This window comes from Silurus aristotelis (assembly GCF_946808225.1).
Source record: "Silurus aristotelis genome assembly, chromosome: 8".
Classification (NCBI taxonomy): domain Eukaryota; kingdom Metazoa; phylum Chordata; class Actinopteri; order Siluriformes; family Siluridae; genus Silurus; species Silurus aristotelis.
This window is the reverse complement of record NC_139581.1, coordinates 2003156-2021040: the sequence shown is the minus strand read 5'-3', so window position 1 is coordinate 2021040 and position 17885 is coordinate 2003156. Positions and strand designations below refer to the sequence as shown.

The 17885-nt window shown below is 39.0% G+C and overlaps 1 protein-coding gene across 12 annotated transcripts in view; it reads left to right on the top strand.

Moving 5' to 3' along the window:
* The first annotated feature begins 1559 nt into the window (after positions 1 to 1559).
* Positions 1560 to 17885, top strand: part of kif1ab (kinesin family member 1Ab) — a 52482-nt gene continuing 36156 nt past the window's right edge. For all 12 annotated transcript variants that reach the window (XM_083547732.1, XM_083547731.1, XM_083547730.1 and 9 more), the window contains exons 1-12: positions 1560 to 1730; positions 7464 to 7622; positions 9508 to 9581; positions 9781 to 9960; positions 10452 to 10517; positions 10630 to 10808; positions 12318 to 12429; positions 12595 to 12672; positions 16156 to 16221; positions 16331 to 16348; positions 16521 to 16599; positions 17047 to 17125. In XM_083547732.1, the coding sequence (XP_083403858.1) occupies positions 7517 to 7622; positions 9508 to 9581; positions 9781 to 9960; positions 10452 to 10517; positions 10630 to 10808; positions 12318 to 12429; positions 12595 to 12672; positions 16156 to 16221; positions 16331 to 16348; positions 16521 to 16599; positions 17047 to 17125 (1037 nt within the window). In that variant the 5' untranslated portion in view covers positions 1560 to 1730; positions 7464 to 7516. The remainder of the gene's footprint in view (positions 1731 to 7463; positions 7623 to 9507; positions 9582 to 9780; positions 9961 to 10451; positions 10518 to 10629; positions 10809 to 12317; positions 12430 to 12594; positions 12673 to 16155; positions 16222 to 16330; positions 16349 to 16520; positions 16600 to 17046; positions 17126 to 17885) is intronic.

Below are 17885 nucleotides of genomic sequence, written 5' to 3'. Positions count from 1 at the left end.
CAAATGATTTTATGACATTGTCTGGACAGTCCTAGAGATGTTTGGCCATACCTTAGATACTTTCCCCTGAATGCCTGCATGTAGGCTTCAGCTAAGGGGCTTAGACACTGGGTTCCTCCAGGGTTCTTAGGGTGTGTTAATGGTTGTAGCTTCTAAATGTGTGTGTGTGTGTGTGTGTGTGTGTGTGTGTGTGTGTGCTCCATCTTCAATTCTATATTCTTTGTTGTTTTTAAAGAATATTTTATTCCTCATTAATTTACTTGTGTTTTGTTTTTGAGGTTTAATGAAGTCAATTTATTTTGTAAATCCCGGACATGAGCACCAGAGGGAGCTACACAATCACTATCTATCTATCTTTCTATCTATCCATCCATCCATCCATCCATCCATCCATCCATCCATCCTACAGCCAGTGCTACAAGAGCTCTATGCAAATGAAAAATGTAATTCTATTTTTTATTTGTGTAACTTGAATATAGTCATATAAAAATGTTTATTTTGTGTTCTGCTTGGCAACATTTTATATTATAATTATAATTATAATTATTATTATTATTATTATTATTATTATTATTATTTATTTAATATAAGCATGCATATTTTATTTTTGTCCAGCTAGGCAACATTCTGTTTAATTAAATTTAATTAAATTTCTATTCAATTGCATTTATTTATAATTTTATTATAGGGTGCAAAACATATTATTATTATTATTATTATTATTATTATTATTATTATTATTATTATTATAATCTGGTTCTCGTGTCTGTGAAGTCATTAAACTGAGATTTTGAGATATTTACTTAATATTATTATGAATTTGAAAAACTCTTTGAGGTCTTTTATTTTATGGAAAGACACTGAATAAAACAATATCAACATCTGGAACATCTGTGGAACATCATGCTGCATATTTTTCTGCTACAGATCCGACGTTGAAGCTGTTGTGAGGAGCATCATGGCGATTGGGAACAGGATCTGAATAAGCGCCCGTGTGGCCTTTATGCACAGCTGGAGGTGTCGGCTTCTGTACAAAGACTGTATTGAGAGGAGGACACGCAGTGCATGCTGGGATATCAGGCTGCATCCTAGACACACCCACACACACACACACAAACACAGAGCAGAGCAGAGATGATGCAGGCTGTGGAATTGCAGCTGATTTCACCATCACCACGCTGCCGTTCTCCATCTCCTCCTCGCACACGCTGATGATGTCATCACTGCATCTCCAGCATCCTCAGCTCCACCATCACAGCCATTTTGTGCTTCTGCTCTCTCTCTCTCTTTCTCCCTCTCTCTCTCTATCCATCCTCTCCTCCCTCCCTTCTTCTTCCTGAGAGCCCACCCTGGGTCCTGACGCACCGCTGAGTACCAGGCCCCTGCAGACACACACACACACACACACACACACACACACACACACACACACACACACACACACACACACACACACACACACACACACACACACAGTGACGTTCTGGCTGTAGGCTGATGTGCTAATCCAGGGAGAGGCTGAGACCCTGCGCGCACACACACACACACACACACACACACACACACACACACACACACACACACACGCGCGCACACACACACACACACAGCACACACACACACACACACACACACACAGAGGGATACAAGGCAGACGAAGATGACTGGTTCAATGGAATAACATCCTGCTACATTAGGTTCCCCAGGATTTTAACCATCACGGAGATCAGGTATGTTGTGTGTGTATGTGTGTGTGTATGTGTGTGTGTGTGTGTGTGTGTGTGTGTGTGTTTTCTATATTTTCTGGTTATTTGTTTGGTACGTCAGCCTCCGTGAGCCGTGCAGGGTGTTGTTCTGCTCAGTTCTGCGTCCCGTTAGGCCGCGACGTCCTGAATAACAAGACGCAGAGGAACAACTGATGAGGTTTTGCTGGAACCGTGTGAGAAATGTTCAGAAAGAATACAAAAATCGTTCCTGTTGTACAAAATTATATCAAATATTCCTCAATCAGGGGACGATTTTCATTCGTTTATTATTTCCATGAATTGGGATGCACGATCTCTCGTTGTCATTGTCATGACGCTCAGCGTTCAGATCGTTCATTCTGGAATATTGCAGAAGGGATGAAGGTCTCAGATTCGGATCTCGGATTCATTTGGATCGATAAATCGAGCGCAGAGGCTCGACTTGGCCAGGACTTGATGGCAGAGAGAGCAGATACGTGTTGTATGGATTATATATGGAGATGTAATGAGAGATGATGTGAAGGTGTCGTGTGAGTCACAGTCGTGTGGACGTGGACGTGGACATGATGTGTGGACGTGGACGTGGACATGATGTGTGGACGTGGACGTGAGCAGAGCCCAGCGTGGTGCTGTCAGAGTCTCGCCACGTAAAAATGCGTCCCGGTTATGAATCTGAAGGCGGATTTGAACAGGATGTTACTGATTCCGGTTCTGCAGGATGACTCTGTATTTATATAAATATAAAATGTGTGTGTGTAATGGGGTGGAGGCCAATGGCATTTATTCACTGTCCAAAATGGCCGACGCCGTGTTTACATTCCTGCACGGTTCCGATACAGAAACGACGGATTAAATGGAATTTCACACGACCGGGTCTCGCTGTACGTCTCTGCGTTCTGAGGGACCCACGTTTCTTAGACGTCACGACGTCTTTTATATGAAGGGTTGTTTTTTTAACCACTTGAGATAATTTGGTGGGCACACACTCTCTGAACATTGCTGTTCTCTGATTGGTCAGTTTTTAAATGATTAAATAAGCCAATAAAGAAAAATGAGTGGAAATTAAATAACATTCGTACAAATGTGTTGTGATGGAGAAACTTCACCTTTGTTTTTGCTCTGTATATGGTGGGAATGATGATAAAGCCGACTTGACTTGACTCAATTTATTTTCAGTTTAAAGAAAACATGAACACACACACACACACACACACACACACACACACACACACACACACACACACACACACACACACACACACACACACAGACCTGCACAATAAAGCTGCACTGGAGCAGACAAAGACTAATAGAAACATCATGGCGGAGCAGCACACACTGACCCACGGCAGGAAGACAAATGTGAATGAAATGGTGATGGAGAACTGAAGTCCTGTAAACATTGGGTTTATGGGAACGTGTTTAGAATCTTGAATAAATAAATTTAGGTTTGTCCAAATCAATCAATCAATCAATCAATCAATCAATCAATCAATCAATCAAACAAACAAACAATAAATCAAGTGTTAGTGAGTAGCTAAATGATTAAGGTTTAAGGCATTAAGACATTGGACTTCAGATCTGTAGGTTTTGAGATCAAATCCCAGCACCACCAAGCTGCCACTGTGGGCCCTTAAACGAGGCCCTCAATCCTCAACTGCTCAGTTCTGATATCCACTCTGGATGAAGACGTCACTGCCGTATATGTAAATAAATTAGTAAATACTTAGAAGCAAATGTACATAAATAAATAAATAAATAAATAAATAAATAAATAAATAAACGCTACCTAAATGTAAAAAATAAATAATAGAAATAAACAAATACAAATATTTCAAACATTAAATGAAAATGAATTTAAATATAGAATAATAAACAAAGAAATAAATATTTGTGTAACTATATAAGTAAACTAATAAACAAAAGTAGAACTGCATCGTTATATAAATAAACAAACAAACATCCAAACTAACAAATATGCAAAGAATTTAAATCAGAATCAGAAAGTGAGGCAGTGTAGATAATAATGTAAAAGTGAGGCAGTGTAGATAATAATGTAAAAGTGAGGCAGTGCAGATAATAACGTAAAAATGAGGCAGTGTAGATAATAATGTGAAAGTGAGGCAGTGTAGATAATAATGTAAAAATGAGGCAGTGTATATAATAATGTGAAAGTGAGGCAGTGTAGATAATAATGTGAAAGTGAGGCAGTGTAGATAATAATGTAAAAATAAGGCAGTGTAGATAATAATGTAAAAGTGAGGCAGTGTAGATAATAATGTGAAAGTGAGGCAGTGTAGATAATAATGTAAAAATAAGGCAGTGTAGATAATAATGTAAAAATGAGGCAGTGTAGATAATAATGTAAAAGTGAGGCAGTGCAGATAATAATGTAAAAATGAGGCAGTGTAGATAATAATGTGAAAGTGAGGCAGTGTAGATAATAATGTAAAAGTGAGGCAGTGTAGATAATAATGTGAAAGTGAGGCAGTGTAGATAATAATGTAAAAATGAGGCAGTGTAGATAATAATGTAAAAGTGAGGCAGTGTAGATAATAATGTGAAAGTGAGGCAGTGTAGATAATAATGTAAAAATGAGGCAGTGTAGATAATAATGTAAAAGTGAGGCAGTGTAGATAATAATGTGAAAGTGAGGCAGTGTAGATAATAATGTAAAAATGAGGCAGTGTAGATAATAATGTAAAAATGAGGCAGTGCAGATAATAATGTGAAAATGAGGCAGTGTAGATAATAATGTGAAAGTGAGGCAGTGTATATAATAATGTAAAAATGAGGCAGTGTAGATAATAATGTAAAAATGAGGCAGTGCAGATAATAATGTGAAAATGAGGCAGTGTAGATAATAATGTGAAAGTGAGGCAGTGTAGATAATAATGTAAAAATGAGGCAGTGTAGATAATAATGTGAAAGTGAGGCAGTGTAGATAATAATGTAAAAATGAGGCAGTGTAGATAATAATGTAAAAATGAGGCAGTGTAGATAATAATGTGAAAGTGAGGCAGTGTAGATAATAATGTGAAAGTGAGGCAGTGTAGATAATAATGTAAAAATGAGGCAGTGTAGATAATAATGTGAAAGTGAGGCAGTGTAGATAATAATGTAAAAATGAGGCAGTGTAGATAATAATGTGAAAGTGAGGCAGTGTAGATAATAATGTAAAAATGAGGCAGTGTAGATAATAATGTGAAAGTGAGGCAGTGTAGATAATAATGTAAAAATGAGGCAGTGTAGATAATAATGTAAAAGTGAGGCAGTGTAGATAATAATGTAAAAATGAGGCAGTGTAGATAATAATGTAAAAGTGAGGCAGTGTAGATAATAATGTAAAAGTGAGGCAGTGTAGATAATAATGTAAAAGTGAGGCAGTGTAGATAATAATGTGAAAGTGAGGCAGTGTAGATAATAATGTAAAAATGAGGCAGTGTAGATAATAATGTGAAAGTGAGGCAGTGCAGATAATAATGTAAAAGTGAGGCAGTGCAGATAATAATGTAAAAGTGAGGCAGTGTAGATAATAATGTAAAAATGAGGCAGTGTAGATAATAATGTAAAAGTGAGGCAGTGTAGATAATAATGTAAAAATGAGGCAGTGTAGATAATAATGTGAAAGTGAGGCAGTGTAGATAATAATGTGAAAGTGAGGCAGTGTAGATAATAATGTAAAAATGAGGCAGTGTAGATAATAATGTGAAAGTGAGGCAGTGTAGATAATAATGTGAAAGTGAGGCAGTGTAGATAATAATGTAAAAATGAGGCAGTGTAGATAATAATGTAAAAGTGAGGCAGTGTAGATAATAATGTAAAAATGAGGCAGTGTAGATAATAATGTAAAAGTGAGGCAGTGTAGATAATAATGTAAAAATGAGGCAGTGTAGATAATAATGTGAAAGTGAGGCAGTGTAGATAATAATGTGAAAGTGAGGCAGTGTAGATAATAATGTGAAAGTGAGGCAGTGTAGATAATAATGTAAAAATGAGGCAGTGTAGATAATAATGTAAAAGTGAGGCAGTGTAGATAATAATGTAAAAATGAGGCAGTGTAGATAATAATGTGAAAGTGAGGCAGTGTAGATAATAATGTAAAAATGAGGCAGTGTAGATAATAATGTGAAAGTGAGGCAGTGTAGATAATAATGTAAAAATGATATAATAATAATAGCCAACTGGAGAGTCATCAAAATTCATCCAGGTGAAGTGAACTGTGAGAGGAAATCCTGGAATACGGTTTGAGAGTATTCTACAAAATGCTCTCCATTCGGAAGTGTGAGTATATACAGTGTGTGTGTGTGTGTGTGTGTGTGTGTGTGTGTGTGTGTGTGTGTGTGTGTGTGTGCGTACAGGAAGGCAGTAATGGTAACGATGAGTCATGGTCAGAATCTCTAGAGCTCCATTACTTAAATGAAATGTGAGTCATGTGACTCCGCCTGCAGCCCGGAGTTTTCAGGATCAATCTGCTCACTACAGTAACGTCAATATACACTCAATCATCTCTTCATCTTACTGATTATGATATATGAGGTGGTATCAAAATGTTCAGAGAGTAGTTTTGTTAAACACCAGCAGATGGCAGCACAAGGCTGCACGCACAGTCACAGGGAGCGCTGAGTTTCATAAGTCAGTGTGCCAAAAGACATCATCCTGTGTACATCTGGAGCCGTGCAACTGGTTCTATTTTGACCAACGTGCGTTACCACGTGTGATTTCATCACTGACAGCAGGTTAAAACAAAATATCAAACGTGAAATTTCTTCGTAAAACTGGGCAAATCCACAACGAGTCGTTCGAGACGTTTTGAGCGGCATACGCTTCCAGAGCAGAAGAACATCTCTGAGTGTTCAGAAAGACCTTGAACGACCTTAACGAATTTAATGATTCCGTAAAATGTCGAAACGTGCACGATGATCGTCGGAGAATGATCCACCTGGTCCCATTTCCTCACTAAATCTCCATTTTCTCCAATAATCTCCAATCTTTATCCTGTTATAATAGCCTTCACTCCTCCAGATGTTCCACTAGATGTTTTGGAGATTTGTGTCAATGTCAGATAATGATGAAGGTTTGGGGTGCAGTCAGCGTTATTGTTCAGTAGAGTTGGCGCTCTACAGCAGGAGATCTTTCACATCTTCCAACCCATGGAAAGCAGATCTTCCTGGATCTGTGTACAAAGTCATGCTGGACCAGGTTTGAGTCTCGGGAAAGTTTCAGGCTCCTGCATCGAAATGTAATTGTGAGCCTCCATCTTTGTGGGAACTGTAGGGTGAAGATATCAGGTGTCCCAGTACTTTTGGTGATAAAGTGTATATTAAATCTGACTAATGAAATAAACAATTATTTACAAACACACCTAATTTCCTAAATAACACTCATTTCCGGGTCCAAAAGGGGGCGGGGCTTATGTTATATTGGATCATATAAGGCCGAACAGTGTAACATTTCTTGAGTCTCCAGTTTCAGAAGTAAGGAATGTTTGTAGCTGCTATAACGTAGGTGATATGAGGATGTAATTTGTTTAACAGAGTTAAATGTAACTCTAAACAGATAAAAAGTGAAAAAAATGAAAACAGTGAATTGTTGGGGGTATTGCTGAGGGAAAAAAATTATCGACGGGATGTTTCAGGAACCTGATCTTATTCTGCTGATTCCATCACACCATTTTCCTCCAGAGCAGTGTTTTATTGATGTTTTCTCGTTCTGCAGGTGAAACTCGGCCTGCGTTTCTCCTTCATCTGCAGCTCCACACGTCCCTCATCATGGCTGGCGCGTCGGTGAAGGTGGCCGTCAGGGTTCGGCCCTTCAACTCCAGAGAGATGAGCAAGGAGAGCAAGTGCATCATTCAGATGTCGGGGAACACCACCAGTGAGTCTCAGCACCTTCACACCTTCACCTTCACACTGTCCATCACACGCCTTGTCTGAATCAGGCTTCGGTGTGTGTGTGTGTGTGTGTGTGTGTGTGTGTGTGTGTGTGTGTGTGTGTGTGTGGGTAAGTGTGTGTGTGTGTGTGTGTGTGTGTGTGTGTGTGTGTGGGTAAGTGTGTGGGTAAGTGTGTGTGTGTGTGTGTGTGTGTGGGTAAGTGTGTGTGTGTGTGTGTGTGTGTGTGTGTGTGTGTGGGTGAGCAGTCAGACAATGTGGCATGTACTGTTATTTTCAACACTGCAGAGCTTTGTGTGTGTGTGTGTGTGTGTGTGTGTGTGTGTGTGTGTGTGTGTGTGTGTGTGTTTGTGTGTGTGTGTGTGTGAATGAGCTCACTAACAATTTGAAGAATGCATCTGTCTCTCACTCACTCACTCTCACTCACTCACTCACTCACTCACTCACACACACACACACACACACACACACACACACACACACACACACACACACACACACACACACACACACACACACACACACCTCCAGGAATGTCAAATGAGCTTGGATAATGAGGATTACTAGAGGAACTCTTAAGTAGAAACTAGGAGAACTAAAGGATCTGAGAAAATTTGATGAATTATTAACTATTAATTTATTATACAAATTGACAATCTATGGAGTGGGACCTACGGGAACTATGACATAGGAACTAGGAGAACTAGAGGAACTACGGAGTGGTCACTAGAAAAACTACAGGAACTACAGAAATTAGAGCTAGTTGGAATTCAGAAGGTGGAACAATGCAGTGATGTCCAGGAGAACGAGAGAAACTATGGAGTGGTAAGTAGGAGAACTATTGGAACTATGGAGTGATGAGGAGAAAAGAGGAACAACAGAGTGGTTTCTAGGTAAATTAGGGGAACTATATAATCGTAACTTTCAAAGCTAGATAAACGATGTAGTTTTATCTAGAAAAACTGCGGCATGATAACTAGGAGAACTAGAGGAACTATAAACTGGTGTCTAGGAGAACTGTGCCATGGTAAATGCAAGAACTAGAGGAATTATGGAGTGGTAACAAGGAGAACAAGAAAAACTCTAGAGTGGGGTCTAGGAGAACTGTGGGATGGTAATTGTGAGACCAGGAAGAACTTCTTCCTATGAGAACTAGAGAAACTATTAAGTGATGTCTAGGAGACCTGAAAGAAATATGGAGTGATGTCCAGGTGAAACAGAGGAACTAAAAGTGGTGTCTTTAAAGTGGTAAATATAAGAACTAGATCGGGTGGTATCTAGAAGAACAATAGAGTGGTAACTACGAGAAGTAGATGGAGCAGTATCTAGAAGAACAATGGAGTGGTAAATATAGGAACTAGATGGTCTCGTATTTAGAAGAACAATGGAGTGGTAACTATGAGAAGTAGATGGAGCAGTATCTAGAGGAAAAATGGAGTGGTAAATATAAGAACTAGATGGGGTAGTATCTAGAAGAACAATGGAGTGGTAAATATAAGAACTAGATGGTCTGGTATCTAGAAGAACAATGGAGTGGTAACAATGAGAAGTAGAGGAACTATAGCAGGAACAATAGGAGTACTAGAAGAACTCAGCAGTCATGTTTAGGAGAACTGGGGGAGTGGTAACTGTAAGAGCTAAAAGAACTGTAGAGTGGGAGGTAGGTGAACCTTGGAGTGGTATCTAGGAGATATTATAATGTATGCAAGAATGGACACGCAGAACTTGCTTCAGTATTTGCTTGATAAATGTTCCTGCTTTGAGATCTTAAAGAGGAGCATCATGAAGTCCATTGTATTTAGTACTTTTTGTCTATTTTAATAATATTTAGGTTTTGACTTCATTATTCTTTGTTTCTTTTTTCCCTCCAGCGATTCTCAACCCTAAACAGCCGAAAGAGAACAAAAGCTTCAACTTCGACTACTCGTACTGGTCCCACACCTCGGTGAGTACGAGATAACTCCTACTTCACTGCTTTACTTCATGAATGCAGTCTTCATCACAGCCCCTGGTTACATTTCCATGTTACAAAGGAAGAATACGTGAACAGAGAGTGCGGGGCAAGTGGGTGGGCCTAGAGTGTGTGGTGGGAGGGGCTTAGATAAAAGGTAAAGGAGTGACAGTGTTTATTTTTGGTGTTTTAGCCGGAGGATGTTAACTTCGCTTGTCAGAAACAAGTGTACCAGGACATCGGCGAGGAAATGCTGCTCCACGCGTTTGAAGGCTACAATGTCTGCATCTTCGCGTACGGTCAGACTGGAGCAGGAAAATCTTACACCATGATGGGCAAACAGGAGAAAGACCAGCTGGGCATCATTCCCCTGGTACATTTATACTGCATGATGTGTTTCAGTGAAATATATGGAATAATATTGACTGTTTGTTCCTCATAAACCACAACAAACTTCCAACAATTACAAATTAATTCAAATAATTTAATCAGACTAAATGTGGAATGGATCTTTAAAAAGTGCACACCATTCTTATGGTCAGGTGTCCACAAACCTTTGTCCATATAATGTTATATATAGTAGCTATAAATGTCGATTCTCTGACCAGCTTCTGTTTCTTCTTCATCTTGACGTTAATAAGACATACAAAATGCAAAACATCTCAAAGAACAAACACGATTCTATGAACCCGTCATGTAGTGGCAATATTTTCAGCATTTTTTAGAAGTTGAATCAACACCTTTTGACAAATAAGAAAACTCAATATTGTGATCAGAAAGATCAGATTTCTTAGTGCCTTGATGTTCTCTTGATGTTCTCTGGGAATTTGGATGCTCTAACCTCTTTCTGTGTCTGTGTGGCAGCTGTGTGAAGACCTGTTCACCAAAATTAGTGACAATGGAGACAATAACATGTCCTACTCTGTGGAGGTAAGAACTATGGTGAAGGAACAAGGAGAACCATATGGTAGGAATTAGGAGGACAAGAATAACAATGGAGTGGACCAGCCTGTAGTACAGATCTTTCTTTGTGTATATTCAGGTCAGTTACATGGAGATCTACTGCGAGCGTGTAAGAGATCTGCTGAACCCAAAAAATAAAGGAAACCTGCGGGTCAGAGAGCATCCACTCATGGGGCCATACGTGGAAGATCTGTCCAAGATGGCTGTCACGTCCTACAACGACATCCAGGACCTGATGGACTCGGGCAACAAAGCCAGGCAAGTAGAGCTATGGTGTGGGAGTTAGGAGATCTAGAAGAGCTACTGTATGGAGTAGGAGCCAGGAGAAGTAAAGGAGCTATGGAGTAGGAGTCAGGAGAAGTAAAGGAGCTATGGAGTAGGAGTCAGGAGAAGTAAAGGAGCTATGGAGTAGGAGTAAGGAGACGTAAAGGAGCAATGGAGTAGGAGTTGGAAGAAGTAAAGGAGCTATGGAGTAGGAGTTGGGAGAAGTAAAGGAGCTATGGAGTAGGAGTTGGGAGAAGTAAAGGAGCTATGGAGTAGGAGTTGAGAGAAGTAAAGAAGCTATGGAGTAGGTGTTTGGAGAAGTAAAGGAGCTATGGAGTAGGAGTTGGGAGAAGTAAAGGAGCTATGGAGTAGGTGTTTGGAGAAGTAAAGGAGCTATGGAGTAGGAGTATGGAGACGTAAAGGAGCAATGGAGTAGGAGTTGGGAGAAGTAAAGGAGCTATGGAGTAGGATTAAAGAGACATAAAGGAGCAATGGAGTAGGAGTTGGGAGAAGTAAAGGAGCTATGGAGTAGGAGTTGGGAGAAGTAAAGGAGCTATGGAGTAGGAGTTTGGAGAAGTAAATGGGCTATGAAGTAGGAGTTTGGAGAAGTAAATGGGCTATGGAGTAGGAGTAAGGAGACATAAGGGAGCAATGGAGTAGGATTTGGGAGAAGTAAAGGAGCAATGGAGTAAGAGTTGGGAGAAGTAAAGGAGCTATGGAGTAGGATTTGGGAATCCAAACTTGTTCCAGCATGACAATAGCGTGTACACAGAGCCATGTCTATGAAGATCTGCTTTCCATGGGTTGGAAGATGTAAAAGATCTCCTTCTACAGTCGAACCCTATTGAAATTATAAATGTGAATGCTGACTGCACCCCAGACCTTCTCACCTCACCTACATCAGAACGTAACTTTACTAACAGCCCTGTAGCTGAATGAATCTCCACAGAATCTAGTAGATCCACTCATCTTCCCAGAAGAGTGGAGCTCATTATAACAGTAGAATAGAGACTGAATGTGGAATGTTATGATCATAAAGCACAGAATCGTATGGTTTTAATACCCGAGTGAACCTTGTAAATTACTAATTAACTACATTTCATTGATAATTGATTAATTGGAATAAATTCACTCTGACGTGATTCTGCTGAATCTTAACATCACTTAAATCGAACTTTTCCAGCAAAGCCAGAAAGAAATCTGGAGGGGTGCCAATACTTTTTTTGAGGCCTCTGATATCTAGATCTAGCTACAGATATTATTCTGAGCAATGAGCATGTGGACTCCAATCCACTGAAAATCCACTTAATGATGTCATTTCTTCACGTTCCAGAAGACCGAAGGTTCACAGCAACTATGAATTAATGTTGTTTAAAAAGCACATGATCTTATGGTCAGATGTAAACAAACGTTTGTCTATGTAATGTATAACACAATCGAAGATGAAGTGCAGAGTTTTAGTAAAGAAATGACATCTCTCTCTCTCTCTTTCTCTCGTTACAGAACCGTAGCAGCTACGAACATGAACGAGACGAGCAGTCGCTCTCACGCCGTCTTTAACATCATTTTCACCCAGAAGCGTTTCGACAGTGAAACAGACAACACATCTGAGAAGGTGCAGGAGATTTTACATTCTTACTGAAGAAATGTTTCACTTTTATACAAGTCCATCAACTCAGCGTATCTCTAAAGCACCACACAGTTGCGGTGTTCATTAGCTCCAGTGCATAAGTACATTATTTAGCTGATGCTACGTTTCTTGTTTTCTCGCCGGATGCAGGTCAGCAAAATCAGCCTGGTGGACTTGGCAGGCAGCGAGAGAGCCGACTCAACCGGAGCCAAAGGCACCAGACTGAAGGTGAAACTCTCTCTATTCATCACAGGGACTCAAATGTGTTACACTGTACATTCATGCACTGTAGTTTATTAACATTTGCAGAGTTTACAAAATTACTCAAATCTAGGGTTCTTAACTTTTTCCAGGTCAAGGACCCCACTAGGTGAGGGGGCAGAGACCCCCTGATACAAAATGTGATATCATTGTATATGTGATATCATTGTGATATTAATAGAAACCAATCATATTACACTAGTTATATTAGGTTAAGTCCATTAGAACTATGTTGTACATGCATCATTGTCTGTTTGTTTTCATATCTTTTGAAAAGATTTATGCATCATATCAAACATATATATTGCAAGTAAAATCACAATTTTTGAAGTCGTCCCCAGTTGTTTTTTTTATTTTAATAGATTTTGAAGTTTCATACATTTTCCTTTTACTATCAGGTGGACAATTCTACATTTACATTTACAAACTTTAGCTTTGAGTTTATTAGAACTTTAATGTATTAATTATACTATTTTTTAATTCAGTATTTTATCTTTGATGTTAATACCTGTTTTTTTTTTTTTTTTTTTTTTTTTTACAAAATTTACAAAAACCATTAACTAGGGTTAATGTTAATGTAAACTACCCTGCAGTACCGTTGTGAACCCTCTAGGGGTGACGGACCTCCGGTTGAAGACCCATGAATTAGACCATTTTATTCATCTTTTATCTATTAAATATTTTAGACGTATTTTAATTCAGAACTGCATAGTTGGTTACACTGGATTTAGGGGTGAAGCCGTGATCTGGAATTTGTGCTGGTATTTAATGAAATATATTATAATCTGGTTGTTATAATAGTATATAGGCAAAACTGTGATCTGGTTGACTACATCAGTACTGGGGAATTGGGGGTGGGACTGTGATCTGGTTAGTTTAACTGGTTTTGTGGGTGGGACTGTGGTCTTTTTGGTCACAATGGGACTGCGGTCTAGTCTAGACCAGTGGTCCCCAACCCCCGGGCCGTGGACCAGCACCGGTCCGTGGGTCAATTGGTATCGTGCCACACAGAAAGAAGACATAACTTACATTATATCAGTTTTATTTATTATCTGATTCTGAACGATGTTGTATTTTGGAAAATGATGACTCACTCTTGATGCAGGTCATGATGCCTCGGTCACATGTCTAACCTCCATCCACTACCTTCTTAAAGGAGCTCTGGCCGCTAACACATAATACATTACTGCTAAATTCAAACACCCAAGAGAGAAAAATTTACAAAAAACAACACAGTGGATTCACGATTATTATTAAATTAAGAAAATACCAGTTTTTATGCTTGTTTAATTTTATTTTGTTGTATTTATCTGCCACACCTGAAAGGGCGGTCCGTGAAAATATTGTCTCACATTAAACCGGTCTGTGGCACAAAAAACACTGGTCCAGATGGTCACATGGGTATTGGAGTGGGACAACAATTTTAATCGACTGGGACTGGTTGGGTTTAATCTGGTTACAATTAAATGGTTGCTACAGTAGTTTTGTGGGCGGAACTGTGATCTGGTTGGTTACATAGGTTTTGTGGGTGGGACTGTGATCTGGTTGATTACAGTAGTTTTGTGGGTGGGACTGTGATCTGGTTGGTTACAGTAGTTTTGTGGGTGGGACTGTGATCTGGTTGGTTATAGTAGTTTTGTGGGTGGGACTGTGATCTGGTTGGTTACAGTAGTTTTGTGGGTGGGACTGTGATCTGGTTGATTACAGTAGTTTTGTGGGTGGGACTGTGATCTGGTTGGTTACAGTAGTTTTGTGGGTGGGACTGTGATCTGGTTGGTTACAGTAGTTTTGTGGGTGGGACTGTGATCTGGTTGGTTACAGTAGTTTTGTGGGTGGGACTGTGATCTGGTTGGTTGCAGTGGTTTTGTGGGTGGGACTGTGATCTGGTTGGTTACAGTAGTTTTGTGGGTGGGACTGTGATCTGGTTGGTTACAGTAGTTTTGTGGGTGGGACTGTGATCTGGTTGGTTACAGTAGTTTTGTGGGTGGGACTGTGATCTGGTTGGTTGCAGTGGTTTTGTTGTCGGAACTGTGATCTGGTTGGTTACAGTAGTTTTGTGGGTGGGACTGTGATCTGGTTGGTTACAGTAGTTTTGTGGGTGGGACTGTGATCTGGTTGGTTACAGTAGTTTTGTGGGTGGGACTGTGATCTGGTTGGTTACAGTGGTTTTGTGGGTGGGACTGTGATCTGGTTAGTCACAGTGGTTTTGTGGGCGGAACTGTGATCTGGTTGGTTACAGTGGTTTTGTGGGCGGGACTGTGATCTGGTTGGGTACAGTGGTTTTGTGGGTGGGACTGTGATCTGGTTGGTTACAGTAGTTTTGTGGGTGGGACTGTGATCTGGTTGGTTACAGTGGTTTTGTGGGCGGGACTGTGATCTGGTTGGTTACAATAGTATTGGGAACAGGACTGTAATCTGGATTGTCACAATGTTTTTTTTGCTACTTAGGGTGGGACTTTAAACGACAGGTTAAGACCAACCTCTTCCAGAAATACTTAAACTAGGACTTATTTGTTTGTTTTATATATTTTTTTTTTTAAAAACAAAAATGTGCTTTAGTTTCCTCTCAACGGAGTTCAAGCTGATGATACCTGTAGTCTGCAATCTATTGAACCAGTGTTGATTTATTCACTGATAGAGACTCGAAGCAGGTTTGTACGTCGTTTTGGATAAGGACGCCTGCTAACTGATGCAAATGTAAATGTAGTGTGGTTTGAGTGTGGTCATTTAAATGGGATGTCGTCTGGTTCATTGGGATTTAAACCTTGGATTGGTTGATTGAACTGTGGTCTGGTTGGTTTTGAGGGCAGGATTGTGGGTCCATTAGGAATGATGGCGTTGGACACTAGGACCTCACTATTAATCTTTTAAAAATATATTTGTTTGTGTTTGTTTGAGGTCAAGTCAAGTCAAGTCAAGTCAAGTTTATTTCTATTGCGCTTTTCACAACAGACATTGTCTCAAAGCAGCTTTACACAAATCAACAGTGAAGGTGAATGGTGTGTGTTTCTCCCTGATGAGCAGCCGTGGCGACTGTGGCAAGGAAAAACTCCCTTAGATGTAATGAGGAAGAAACCTTGAGAGGAACCAGACTGAAAAGCAGAACCTCATCCTCATTTGGGGGACATCAAGAGTTTGATCATAAATCTTTCAACAATACAGAACACTGGAGAGAGAGAACTAACATGATTACTGGAGTATAAGATTATAAGTAAATGTTCTTTCAACAGTCTTTGGTATAAAAGTAGGAGCTACTGAGCTCAACAAATTTGAGGTCACAAATTATAAAACGTACTTTAATAACCGTTAGTATTTTGCTAAGCTTTATGAATGACCAAAATCTAATACACATTATATTGTACAGATGACACATATGTTTGAGTGTGTTAATAATATCAGGATAATGAGGCAGTTTACAAGCTAACATTCAATGCTTTTGTTTTTTTGCAGGAAGGAGCAAACATCAACAAATCCCTGACCACACTCGGCAAAGTCATTTCTGCTTTAGCTGAAGTGGTGAGAAATCCGATTCGAGATAATATTTATTATTAATTGATGATATCTGTCTTGCTAAGTGAAATGAATTTAAATGGCACAATGTGTTTTCTTCTGTATTTATCTGTAGGACTCTTTACCAAATAAGGTGAGACACTGAGTCAGTTCATACGTTTAACATTACCATAACATTTATTTTCACTTCCTGTGTAAGCTGGTCACATGGTATCGTTTAAACGAACATAAATAAAGCAGGTGAATCCGCTGAATCACAGAAACAGTAGACTTGTCTAAGAGATGATGTGTTTCTGTGTCTGTAGAACAAGAAGAAGAAGAAGGTGGAGAGCTTCATCCCCTATAGAGACTCAGTGCTCACCTGGCTGCTCAGGGAGAACCTGGGTACGAGTCATTTAACATCCCATAATAACGATTGCTGTTAGTTTATTAAAAATAGAGATGTCAGACACTGGATTTGGACACTGCATTTGGACACTTTTGGACAAACTAAAATAATAAAAAAAACAAAAAAACAAAAAAAAAATGCTTTGTCATGTTACGGATTGAAAACGTGTCCTGAAGGTGGCGCAAAAATAAAAGTTACAGCTTTATACAGCTAATTTCTCTATAAACGTTAAATAAATATGAATTTATTTTTTACTGTGTATCTCCCTGTGATTGAACTGTTCCAATGAAAACAATGTTGCAGCTAAATAAACACTATAATATTGCTATTGAACTCATTGAAGTAATTTCTGCGGCTTATCTCTCCAAACCATTAGAATTATATTCCGATTGATAAAAGCAACTGCACTGTGTGTGTGTGTGTGTGTGTGTGTGTGTGTTCAGGTGGAAACTCCCGCACTGCCATGGTGGCGGCTTTGAGTCCTGCAGATATTAATTACGACGAGACTCTCAGCACTCTCAGGTACGTCTGGATTCACTAATACAATCAAATCCAGATATTATTGTGTGCTCCATGTGGCAAAATGCTGTAAACCCCTGACCATTAAAACTCCTGAACTGTGGACTCGCTGTAGACATTAACATTCACACTGCAAAAACCCCTCCTCCAGTCCAGACTTACAATCTTAATTTTAGCCATAAAAATCAAATTGATTTTTTTATATATATATATATATATATATATATTTACTTATTAAGTAAAACTTAAAGTTACTTATTTTACCTGCAAATGAAGAATAATAACCATCAGAGATGTGATATGAGGTCTTGTATCTTTGTTCTTTATTTAAAAAAAGTACTTATGCCTTTTTACTAAATGAATCTGTAGTTTCTCATGTTGAAGTAACGACAAAATATATTCAATAATGTTTTATGTTGCGAGAGTTGAAGGTCGTACCTTCGGGTCACCACGCTGTCTTTATTTGAATAAATAATTTCCGACATTACGCATGTATCTGCGATCTTGATTTTATTAGTAATCTTAGTTTTCAGTTTAAACGCTTGGTCTCATTTTTAGACAGAATATATCTTAATGATAATTCTTGAATTATTTTGATTAGTTTTAACAAAAAAAAAAACTGTTTCGAATAAATAATCAACATGCAGGTTTTAAGTTAATCAGACTAAACTGCTTAAAATGTGTTTTAATGCTAATTTAAGACATTTTGTTCTTTTCTAAAGCCTAGATATGTTTTATAATTTCAAGAACTCTTACCAAGAGT